This window comes from Rattus norvegicus, chromosome 14 (genome assembly GCF_036323735.1).
Source record: "Rattus norvegicus strain BN/NHsdMcwi chromosome 14, GRCr8, whole genome shotgun sequence".
In the NCBI taxonomy this organism is placed as follows: Eukaryota; Metazoa; Chordata; class Mammalia; order Rodentia; family Muridae; genus Rattus; species Rattus norvegicus.
In genome coordinates, this window is record NC_086032.1 from 80,233,335 (window position 1) to 80,245,443 (window position 12,109).

At 40.3% G+C, this 12,109-nt stretch overlaps 1 protein-coding gene and 1 long non-coding RNA gene across 32 annotated transcripts in view; one reads left to right on the plus strand and one right to left on the minus strand.

Moving 5' to 3' along the window:
• LOC134481857 (uncharacterized) overlaps window positions 1-12,109 on the plus strand; it is a 40,961-nt gene that overhangs the window by 13,924 nt on the left and 14,928 nt on the right. The window lies entirely within an intron of this gene.
• Window positions 1-12,109, minus strand: part of Grk4 (G protein-coupled receptor kinase 4) — a 74,594-nt gene that overhangs the window by 2,636 nt on the left and 59,849 nt on the right. For 9 of the 31 annotated variants that reach the window (XM_017599346.3, XM_063273524.1, XM_063273523.1 and 6 more), the window contains 6 exons: window positions 11,828-11,865; window positions 10,266-10,355; window positions 7,211-7,252; window positions 5,135-5,343; window positions 2,300-2,437; window positions 312-449 (listed from right to left, as the gene is read on the minus strand). In XM_017599346.3, the coding sequence (XP_017454835.1) occupies window positions 312-449; window positions 2,300-2,437; window positions 5,135-5,343; window positions 7,211-7,252; window positions 10,266-10,355; window positions 11,828-11,865 (655 nt within the window). Of the gene's footprint in view, window positions 1-311; window positions 450-2,299; window positions 2,438-5,134; window positions 5,344-7,210; window positions 7,253-10,265; window positions 10,356-11,827; window positions 11,866-12,109 lie in introns of those variants that run through there. The other 22 variants (XM_006251359.4, XM_063273517.1, XM_063273522.1 and 19 more) reach the window with 10 other exon arrangements.

Here is a 12,109-nt window from a genome sequence, read left to right on the forward strand (position 1 = left end):
AAAAGCTAATTCCACTGGAGCCAAGTTACTAGCTAGCCCTGCTTATGAAGCAGGACTCTAGGGTGGCAGGCAATTCCCAAGATCACTTTTACTCACCTCCTGTAACTAGGACAAGAGTAGCTGCCATGCTTCTGGCATGGTCTTGGTTTGCCCATGATCTAGTCCTCGTGGTCAAGTCCTTTGCATAAATTTACTTTGCGCTTATGCGCGCGCGCGCACGCGCACACGCACACACACACACACACACACACACACACACCATTGCTAAAACTAGCACTAGCATAAACCTACTCTGCTAGAAAGAATAGTACCTCATTCTGCCAGGGAATGGTGACACACCCTGTCGCAAATTGAGTGTAGAAGATCTCATCATTGGTGTCCAGGTTGACTCCTTTCACCACAGAGAACTGTCCAATATCCAAGATATCCTTACAATAAATGGCCTCAGGCTGGGCACCAAGAACAAAGAGAGGCATCAGCCTATGAGACATCTTAAATAATTCTTTTCTTGTTTTGTTGTTTGGTTATGTTTTTCTTCTGGAATTTTGAGACAGAGACAGGTAGCCTAGGCTGTACTTGAACATACAATCTGGCTGCCTTGACTATATCTAGCTTATAAGGATGTTCTGTTTTTAATTTTCAGATGCTGAGGATTAGACATAGGCCCTGCATATGTTGGACAAGCACCATACCACTTAACTACATTCCCAGCCCTAAAGCAACTCTAAGCTCCCTTAATTTAAGAGAACAAGTCCAAATATACTCTTCCCCACCCCTTCATTGCCAAGGCCCTCTTTTTAAAGTAATTTTCTAATTTATATCATGCATATTATGCGACACAGCAGTTCCTATGTCACTTTTCTCAAGGAACTTTTTTAAAAAGAAAAATATTTATTTTATGAATGTGAGTACACCATTGCTCTTTACAGACACCCCAGAAGAGGACATCAGATCTCATTACAGATGGATGTGAGCCACCATGTGGTTGCTGGGTATTAAACTCAGGACCTCTGGAAGAGCAGTCAGTGATCTTAACTGCTAAGCCATCTCTCCAGCCCTCTCCAGGAACTTTTAGTGTCATAGATGTTGCTGTGTCTTTGTTCCAGTCCTCCATACACAGGTGTTCATAAACCCTTCATAAGGATCTCTTTCCATCTCTGCAGCAAAAACATAGATTGCAAAGACTAAAACTATAGCAGGATGGTGTGCTTACTCCTGTGGGAGACACAGAGAGAGCTGTGAACTGGCATGAAGACCACTGGCTGTGGGATCCCTAAGTGAGTTTTTTCTCCATTGATGGCACTGAGCATTTGTACTGGCTGGTTTGGTATGTCAACTTGACACAAGCTGGAGTTATCACAGAGAAAGGAGCCTTCCTTGAGGAAATGTCTCCATGAAACCTATCTTTAAGGCATCTTCTCAATTAGTGATGGGGGTAGGGGGAAGAGGACTCAGCCCATTATGGGTGGTGCCATCCCTGGGCTGGTAGTCTTGGGTTCTATAAGAAAGCAAGCTGGGCAAGCCAGGGGAAGCAAGCCAGTAAGTAACATCCCTCCATGGCCTCTTGCTGACCTGTTTGAGTCCCTGTCCTGACTTCCTTTGGTGATGAACAGCAATGTGGAAGTATAAGCTGAACAAACTTTTTCCTCCCCAACTTGCTTCTTGGCCATGATGTTTTTGTGTAGGAATAGAAACCCTGACTAAGACAGCATCCTACCTGTGAAGTACCTCCTTAGCATTTGGACGAAAGGTAGAAGCAACATGCTTGCTAGCACAGATATTGACAGCTCCAGTTTCAGTAGCATGTGAGAAGTAAAGAGGGCTGCACAGTCCAGACTAAAGCACAGTGCACGGTAAGGAGTGAGCACATGGATGGAGGGAAACTCAGCACTGAGGTCAGAAAAGGAACACTGGCACACGGGGCCTTAACGGGCATGCCAAGGAGCTCTGAAATGGAGCTGAGAAATGGGAGAAAGACAGAGTTTGGCTACTCTAGCAGTGATAGACTGCACACACCAGGCCTGGAAGCCAGAGAGCTACTAAGGGTCTGCCTGAGGATATGGGAGTGAGAGGAGGAAGAAGAAGGAAAAAGAGGTTAAATCGAGGAAGGGAAGAAGAGGAAGGAAGAGGAAGAAGGGAGGATGAAGGAAGAAAAGGAGAAGGAGGAGAAAAAGAAGAGAAGCAGAAATAACAGATCTCAGATTTCATAGAGCAGAATCACACCATCAAGTGTGTTTTGACAAGAGTGTTTTGGGAATCAGTATTCTTGGGACCTAGCTACCCGGGGTAGCATACTCACATCAGGACAGAAAGGTGGGTCTAACATATTTGCTTCCAGTCTGCTGAAGTTAATATCCTTGAATATTGGGTGCTGCTTTACAGCAGAGGCTCCATCACTCTGGCAGCCCAGCCTTTTACTTGGATCCTTGGTAAGTAACTACACAAGAGAGAAACAGTCAAATGAAGCTGATAAGATGAAATGTAAACTCAAAACTGTCTTCTTTAACAACCCAGGTGGTGGTGATGCCAGCCTGGGAGGCAGAGGCAGGCAGATCTCTGTGAGTTTAAGGTCAGCTTGGTCTACAGAGTGAGTTCCAGGATAGTTAGGGCTACACAGAGAAACTCTTATCATGAAAAGCCAACAAAACAAAACAAAGCAAAACAAACAAAACATCCCTCCCCAACAACCAAAGAAATAGGGGTGGCAGAAAGGACATCTATCCAAGTTAACAGCCACTGTAGTTACTAAATATCAACCAAACTGTGCAAATTGAGACTTAACCAAGTAGATTATGGTTTCACAGAGTACTGCCATGACTGATGAAGAGACGGAAGCTTGCAGAGCCATGCCTCCTGGTGAACCCCTTTAATCTCAGCTTGGCCAAACAAGTAGATCTCTTCTAAGTCAACCTCATCTACATAGTGAGTTTCAGGCCAGCCAGAGCTAAATAGATTCTGTCTCAAGAAAAATAAGCCATTTGAGTAAGTCAATCCTAAAGTTAAAATGTTATAAAAATTAAGAGATAATTACTAAGGAAATAGTTGTAAACTCGGAAATTATTTCAATGCTTTGAATTTATAAAAAGAAATCTTTAATCATTAGAATACTAGGGACCCCAAGTCAAAAATTGATCAAGCCTACTTCTAAAACTGTATATATTTAACTCTCTGTCTCTGTCCTAGCTTGAACATCATCTCTACTTCTCCCCTTTTTGGTTTTATATATGTATTTGTGTGAATGTGGGTACATGCCACAGTGTGTGTGTGGAGGTCAGGGGTCAATTTTGTAAAGCAGGAGTTCATTCTTCCTTCCATCTGTTGAGGCAACAATTGCTGCTGTGTTGTATATTCCAAGCTACCTAGCTTCACAAACTTCCAGATCATTCTCCTGTCTCTGCCACCTATTCTAACCCTAGGAGACATGGATTACAGATATGTGCCACCACGTCTGGCTTTTGGCATAGATTCTAGAGATAAAACTGAGGTCAGTGGACTTATATGACAAGTATTTTAACCTACTAAACGATCTCCTGGGACACTGGGACACTGAGTTTTTTCAAGACAGAGTCTTGTAGCCTAGGCTGATCTTGAAATCTTCATATGCATATCTGCACCTCCAGACTGCTGAGATTAGAGCCAAGTGCCACTACATACCCAAAAACTTTTCAAACATCTTTTGGGGGGTGGGTGGGCCAGGTCTCACTATATAGTTCTGGCTGTCCTGCAACTTGCTCTGTAGATCTAGCTGCCCATGAACTCACAGACATCCACCTGCCTCTGCCTCCCAAGGATTGGGATCAAAGGTGTGGGCTACCACTGCCTGACTAAAAGTATTCTTTACATATGTACAACTGTCACAAACTCAAATAAGCCTTTCTTCATACTATCAATCAAAGAAGGTTGGCCCCAGTTCTTGTCCCCACTCTGCTCTTGGGCAAGTTACGCATGTATATCCTAAGATGCTTTCCTCACTGGTAAGGAAACTTAACTCATTGTTTACAAGTCAGTTGTTTTTCCTCACAGTAGTTACTAAGCATGACAGTCGGTTTTAGACCTTAAACAGACACAATCTAGAACCACTTGGAAAGGGAGTGCTAAAGAGACTTAGGCTTAATTGGGGGCATTTGTGTTTAATTTTTAACTCTCATACATTATTCCCCCACCCAAAAAAGAGAGCAGGCCTTCCAGGGATAGCAGACAAACATAGCATAACAAATTATAATAAGACTAGGCACAAACCCTCCTATCAAGGCTGGATGAGGCAAACCAGCAGAAGACGAAGGGCATTCTTGTGAGGGGTTTCTTAATAGAGTTAACTGACTCAATAAACCCTTATTAAAAGAAAATTTTTAAAAATTCATCAAAGGACAGCAAAAGAAAATAATGCCTATAGGCACCATTTTAAGATAAGCAAGTGACAAAGAAATTTTAGTGTGTAGGCAGCCAGCAGTTGGTGGGGAAAAAAAAAAAAAAAAAACAGCCCTAAGCGTAGATGGCACCCAACTGCTACTGGCTTGTTCTATAATTATGTTAGGACTTGCTCTCTAGCATTATCTCATAACAATGTCTCATAAACAATGATGGTCCTAATACAATAATCAAATATGTAAGGAAGGTGTCAATCTGGCCCATGCTGCCCTTGGAGTTAGAATGTCTGTGATGATTTAGAGAAAAAGAATTTGGCATAGGCAAATCTTCCCATTTCAAAATATAATAAAAATTAAACGTTTTATATTTAATTTCAGATAAAATGAGTCAATGAACCAGACTCAGCAGCTGTTTTTTGAAAACAGAGTAATTTGGCACCATTCTTCCTTTCAATAATGTCACTACAAAAGGGGAGTCATGAATTTTCCTCAGGCTTTGCTCGAGTTGTCCAGTCATTTCCCAAGTTTGTGCTGGGAACTCTGATCTATTCTCATTGTCTGCCTAAGATGAAGCACCAAGGAGGAGGCGGGTTACTGAGAGGCCTGGCTGACTTCACCTCAGCCTGGTCTTAGTATTGAGCCAGGACTTTTAAATTGGGAAGGGAGTGACTACCCTGCTTCTGAAGGCTGACTTCCTACATGACTTCTGCCTTCTGAAGAGAGGAAGTGAGTTAAACATTTCCCTGGCTCTGTGGGACCCGACCCACCATGCTGCAGATGGACTTGGCATTCTCTGAAAACCTCTCAGAGTACTCCTCAGTTTCAGTCTTCACTCTTCTTTCCATTTCCTCCCGGTTGACTTTTTCTTTATATTTTCTGAATGGAGAATGTCCCGCAATCATTTCATATATCAGACAGCCAAGTCCCCACCAATCAGGACTAAATGTATACTTTTCATGACTGATAATTTCTGGAGCTACATAACACATACAGGAAATTTTAAATTAAATTTTGGTCTTAAATATTTTCATAATTAATTCCAAGTAATACATTAATTTAATATTTGTTACAATGTGATCTAAGAACCTTTAAAAACATTCTAAGTTTTGAAGAAAAATCACAGCCAGGCAGTGGTGACCCATGCTTCTGGGGAGCCAGAGGCAGGTGGATGTCTGCCGAGTTTGAGGCCAGATCAATCAACAGAGTTAGTTCCAGGGCATCTGAGGCTAACACAAAGAAATTCTTTCTTGACCTACCCACCATCTCCCAAAATAAAGAAAATCATAAAGAGCCAAAGATCACATGATTATATTTATATGTATCATATGATTATATAAAATATACAGAATATTCAAATTCAGAGAGACTGAACATAATAAATTCATGGTTGAAAGACCTTGGAATAGAAGTGATAAATAGAGAGTAGTTGCTAACAGGTCATTAAACTCTGAGTGAAGAATGTTCTGAAACCAGATAGAGAAATGGTAATGTGTAATGATGGATACACAACTTCCAAAATGGACTAATATCCACTGAACTATATACTTCAAATAGTTGGGTCTTTGATGTGGAAAGGATAATTGAAGCAGGGTCCGTATATCTGTACTAAATAAACTTGCTTGCTACAGGGTGGGTAATATGGTAAAATGGTACTGGAGAGAAAGCGTGCCTCTTGGGGTGCTCCCATCACTCAAATGTTCCCATGGGTGCCTCAAGTGCTGCGTCATCTGTTCCCAAGTCAGAAGAAACCCCAGAAAACTACAAGGGAGAAATGTCAGGCTCTGAAAGACCCACCATACTCTTTGTCTTTGGAATAATATGAATTTGATTAATTTCCCAGATATCAGATGGATAAGGCTTATAAAACAAATGAACCTAACATTTCATTTAGGTTTTGTAAATACAGAACATTTTACCCAAACACAAAAGAATATACCTTCTTCTCTGTACCTCATGGTACTTTCTCCAAAATTGACTACATACTTGAAGACAAAGAAAGTCTCAACAAACACAAGAAAATGGAAATAACTCCCTGCATCCTATCAGACCATTATAGATTAAAGCTGGACATCAATAACAGGAACAATAGCTTACAAACTCATGGAAACTGAATCACAAACAAAAGGAGTAGATGCCTGAAATCGATAAAATAGAAACAAAGAAAATAATATAAATAAAAGTTGGTTCATTGAATCAGTAAGACTGACAAAACTTTAGCCAATTTAACTAAAAGGAGAGAGAGAATCAAAACCAACAAAAGGAGATCATAACAACAGACACCAATAAAATCATACAAACATACTTTAAAAACATGTACTTTACAAAATTGGAAAATCTGAAAGAAATAGGTAATATTATCCATAGGTATGACTTAACAAAGTTAAATCAAGGTCAGATAAACCATTTAAGCAGACCTATCACCCTATAGTGAGATAGAAGCAGTCATTAAAAAGTTTCTCTCCCAAAAAAAGCCCAGGGCCCAATGGTTTTAATACAGAATTCTACCAGACTTTCAAAGAAATTTAAACAGGTATCAGAAGATGGAAAGATCTCCAATGCTCAGAACCCTACTAAAGCAATCTACAGGTTCAGTATAATCCCCAGCAAAATTCCAACAAAATTCTTCACAGATCTTGAAAGGACAATATTCAAATTGATATGGAAAAAACAGAATAGCTAAAACAATCCTGAACAATAAAAGAACTGTGGAAGGTCTTACCATTTCTGATCTCAAGCTATACTAAAAGTAATAAAAAAAAAAAAACAAACACATGGTATTGGCATAAAAACAGACATACTGATTAATGAATTTGAATTTGAGGCCCAACCATATACCCACATACCTATAGATACCCGATTTTTGATAAAGAAGCCAGAAACACATGCTGAAAAAAAAAAGATAGCATCTTCAACAAATGGCACTGGCCAAACTGTATAATTCAAATAGACCCATACCTAGTACCCTGCACAAAAGCTCAATTCCAAATGGATTAACTACTTTAACATAAAACCAGGTATACTAAAGAGAAAGTGGAAGATAACTTTGGGCACGCTAGCAGAGTAGATGGCTTTCTAAATAGAACCCAGACAATGCAGGCACTAAGATCAACAATAAATGGGACCTCAAACTGAAAAGTTTCTACATAGCAAAGAATGATATCATTAGAGCAAAGTAGAAGCCTACAGAATGGGAAAAGATTTTTAGCAACTTTACATCTGATAGAGGGCTATTATCCAAAATATCAAACTCAAGAAACTTGGTATAAAAAAACAATTAAAATTGGGGTACAGATATAAACAGAATTCTCAATAGATAGAGGACTCTCAAGTGGCTAAAAAGTACTTAACATGTTCAACATCATTAGCCATCAGGGAAATACAAATAAAAACTACTGAAATTCTATCTTACACCTGTCAAAATGGCTATAATTAATAACACAATGACAGATCTTACTGGTAAGGATGTGGAGCAAGGGGAGGACTTTCCTTCATTGCTGGTGGAGTGTGAACTTACACAGCCACTATGGAGATCAGTATAGCGGTTCCTCAGAAAGATGGGAAAGGATTTACATCAAGATCCAGCTATTCCACTACTGGGCATATACCCAAATGACATTCATTCTAACACTTACCCAACAATGTCCATTGCTGCTCTATTCATAATATCCAGAAATTGGGAACAATCTCAACAGAAGAATGGATAAAGAACATGTGGTACATTTGCAAAATGGGGTATTACTCAGCTCAAAGAAAGGAAGGAAGGAAAAAGGAGGGAGGGAGGGAAGGAAGAGACATCAGGAAATTTTCAGGCGAGGGAACAGAACATCCTGAGTGAGGTAATCTGAGACCCAGAAAGATAAATATGTATGTAGTTAGTTACATATGGATATTAACCATTAAATAAATTATAACTAAGCTACAATGCATAGGCCCAGAGAGGTTAGATATAGCAGACAGGACTAGGAGAGACACGTAGATCTCCCTGGGAAGGGGAAATAAAAGAGATTTTATGGGTGGACTGGAATCAGGGGTTGGGAGGTAGAATGGGAGGATTATGTGGGAAAAGGTTGGGGAAGACAGGATTGAAGGAAGGTATCAGGGGGAAAGACATTTAGAATTGAAGAGAATTGGGGGGCAGTATGGAAATCTAGTGCAGTGGAAACTTTCGATATGAAGGCAATCCAAATGAATGAGGGAGTCAAAATTCCTAATGGCCATGTCTTGTCACTAAATGAAGCTTCAGTTCTGGGACTGGGTATCATCCAGTTGAGTTGTTAGCTGAAAGGGACCCATGGAAATCCCCAAACAACCTAGGCTACTACTTTAACTTACAGCTAACTGTTTTCAGACAGGAAGAATGTGAATTGTCATGTTTGTATACAAAGTATCACAGTGATAATTAGCTTTATTAAGTGTTATTTCAGGGACTGGCAAGATGGCTCAATGGGTAAAAGTGCTTGCTTTAAACTTAAAGCCTATGTGAATTTTGGGGAAGCAGAGAACTGACTCACTTGAATTGTCATCTTAGACATGTGCTCCCTGGGGTACTCATATGTACACATACATGTACACAAAAATAAAGACATGTAATACAAATATTTTTAAAAATTAATGTTTTTCTGGCGACAGCAGATGCTAGCGAGGATGTGGAGAAAGAGGAACACTCCTCCATTGTTGCAGACTGGTACAACCATTCTGGAAATCAGTCTGGGGGTTCCTCAGAAAATTGGACATTGAACTACCTGAGGACCCAGATATCTCTCTCTTGGGCATATACCCAAAAGATGCCCCAACATATAAAAAAGACACAAAGACACGTGCTCCACTATGTTCATAGCAGCCTTATTTATAATAGCCAGAAGCTGGAAAGAACCCCGATGCCCTTCAACAGAGGAATGGATAAAGAAAATGTGGTACATCTACACAATGGAATATTACTCAGCTATCAAAAACAATGACTTTATGAAATTCGTAGGCAAATGGATGGAACTGGAAAATATCATCCTGAGTGAGGTAACCCAATCACAGAAAAACACACATGTCATGCACTCATTGATAAGTGGCTATTAGCCCAAATGCTTGAATTACCCTAGATGCACAGAACACATGAAACTCAAGAAGGATGACCAAAATGCGGATGCTTCACTCCTTCTTTAAAAGGGGAACAAGAATAGGTAGGCAAAGTTTAGAACAGAGGCAGAAGGAACACCCATTCAGAGCCTGCTCCACATGTGGCCCACACATATACAGCCACCAAACTAGATAAGATGGATGAAGCAAAGAAGTGCAGGCTGACAGGAACCGGATGTAGATCTCTCCTGAGAGATACAGTCAGAATATGGCAAATACAGAGGCAAATGCCAGCAGCAAACCACTAAACTGAGAACGGGGCCCCGTTGAAGGAATCAGAGAAAGGACTGGAAGAGTTTGAAGGGGCTCGAGACCCCATATGAACAACAATGCCAAGCAACCAGAGCTTCCAGGGACTAAGCCACTACCCAAAGACTATACGTAGACTGACCCTGGGCTCCAACTGCATAGGTAGCAATGAATAGCCTAGTAAGAGCACCAGTGGAAGGGGAAGCCCTTGGTCCTGCCAAGACTGGACCCCCCAGTGAACGGGATTGTTGGGGGAGGGGAACACCCATATTGAAGGGGAGAGGGAGCGGTTAGGGGGATGGTGGCCTGGAAACCAGGAAAGGGAATTACATTTGAAATGTAAATAAGAAATACCCTAAAGATGGAAAAAAATTAATCTTTTAATGTAGCATTATTGCTATGGCTTAATGAGGTTCATACTATTAAAGTAAATTAAAAGCTAATTCTTCCCTCTAGGTTCTGAGCACTGGGGCACCTAGTAGGAAAGGATAAGGTCTACCAAAGTCATCTTTCACTTACCCATGTAGCCAACAGTACCAACTCTTCCTCGAACCATCTCCCCTTCTGGGATTTCCAGAGCTAGACCAAGATCTGAAATTCGGATGTGTCCTGTGCATGTTCACACACAATGTACAGATCATGGGGAGAAGTAACATTTTAGTGACAATTTATAACTGCGAGACAAAGTCCATCTAAATAGTATTGATGAGGACTGGGGATAGCTCAGTAATAGAATCCTTGTTTGTATATGATATACAAGGCTTGAGATTACATACCCAGAGCTACAATACACATAAAAATGTATAAAACAGCAATATCTAAACATTACATATGTAATGTAATTTCATACGGCACACTGAGTTTCACTAACAGCATGAAATTATATTTATACTTGAAGAAGGCCTTTCACAGTAAATAACCTCCAGATGAAAACAGAGGAGCAATGTTCATTATCTCCTCATAACTACCAGTTAAGATACTTCACCTAGAGAACTCTACAGTCCAGTTAAGATACTTCACCTAGAGAACTCTACAGTACATATGTTTTGTGTATAGGAAGGCATAAATGTTGGCTATAGTCCTATAAAAGTAACTAATTACAGAAAATGTTCTTCTAAGGACACCTGTCATAGGATTTAGACTCACCCTAATATCACACCTAGTAAACTACTCGGTGTCTTACAATATAATGTGTTCTCTTCCCTTCAAAGTCAACTCTAGATACCAGTGCAGCACATCTCAGCACAAATCACAAACTTAAGGGTTGGAAGCAGTCAAGTTACTTCTCAGTTATTCCATAAATGAAATTCCAAGCACCTGTCCTCTTCCTTGGGTCAGTACATAAGTTAGGTAGCAAGCAGAAAGCAGTGGCAGGAGAAACTTAAGGCAAAGTACTGATAGTGTTCCACATTTGCCTTCAGTAATGAACCACATGAGCCTACTCTTTATAGGAATCACTCTGGCTCTGGTTCATGCTCTCTACTCCACAGAAAAATCCTTTTAGCCACTAAGAATCACTAGACATAAGCTCCTACTTAGTATAAATACATCAGCATCCTAGCAATAGGGCTCATTCTCTGATCCAGAGATACCAATGTCAAAGGCACCCATGAAGCTAACAAGGAGATAAACACAAGGACAGTCCCCATCTACTAACACAGGGTTCCCACAGCAGCATTCTACACCCCTACTCTGTGAAAGTGATATATGATAAGGGGACAGCACGGAGGGCAGCATGCCAAGTTTAGAAGGCTAAGGAGTAAAGAAAAAAGAAATATGGGACAACAGCCAAAATCAGAAGAGCAAATACTCACTGTGGGTCTATTTTCACCTACTTCAAAACATTCACCATTGACATATGGCGTCTCTGCTTTTATGTAAGTACAGGTGATGGCAATGTCAATTGTTTTGGGTGTTTTGGTTTTGTTTTTTGTGTTTTTTTTTAAGAACACATCCCAAAGAGTTTCTTTTAGTTATTGTTTCCAGTCGGCATTATTAACTGGCTATGTCCACACTAGCTTTCAAGTACAGTGTCCCTTTGACAAGCCTATACTTAAACATGAAAGGCTTTCTTCACTTACCATGATCATCAAGGAGGATATTCTCTGGTTTTAGGTCTCTACAAGGAAAGAAACAACAAAGAGCTGTTATTCAGAAATCAGTTCCTGAGCACTAAGAGAAACAGCCACAGATATCTTGATGGCAAAAAGCTAGAGCTAGAAGGGCAGGAAGTAAAACCATCCTCTGTGAGCAATCCAAGCTGTTACAGGCTTCAGCCATAACTACAGGCAGCTCAATAATTCTACAAAAATTTTACATTGCTAGACATGGTGATGTATGACTATAAAAACCAAAAGGAATTA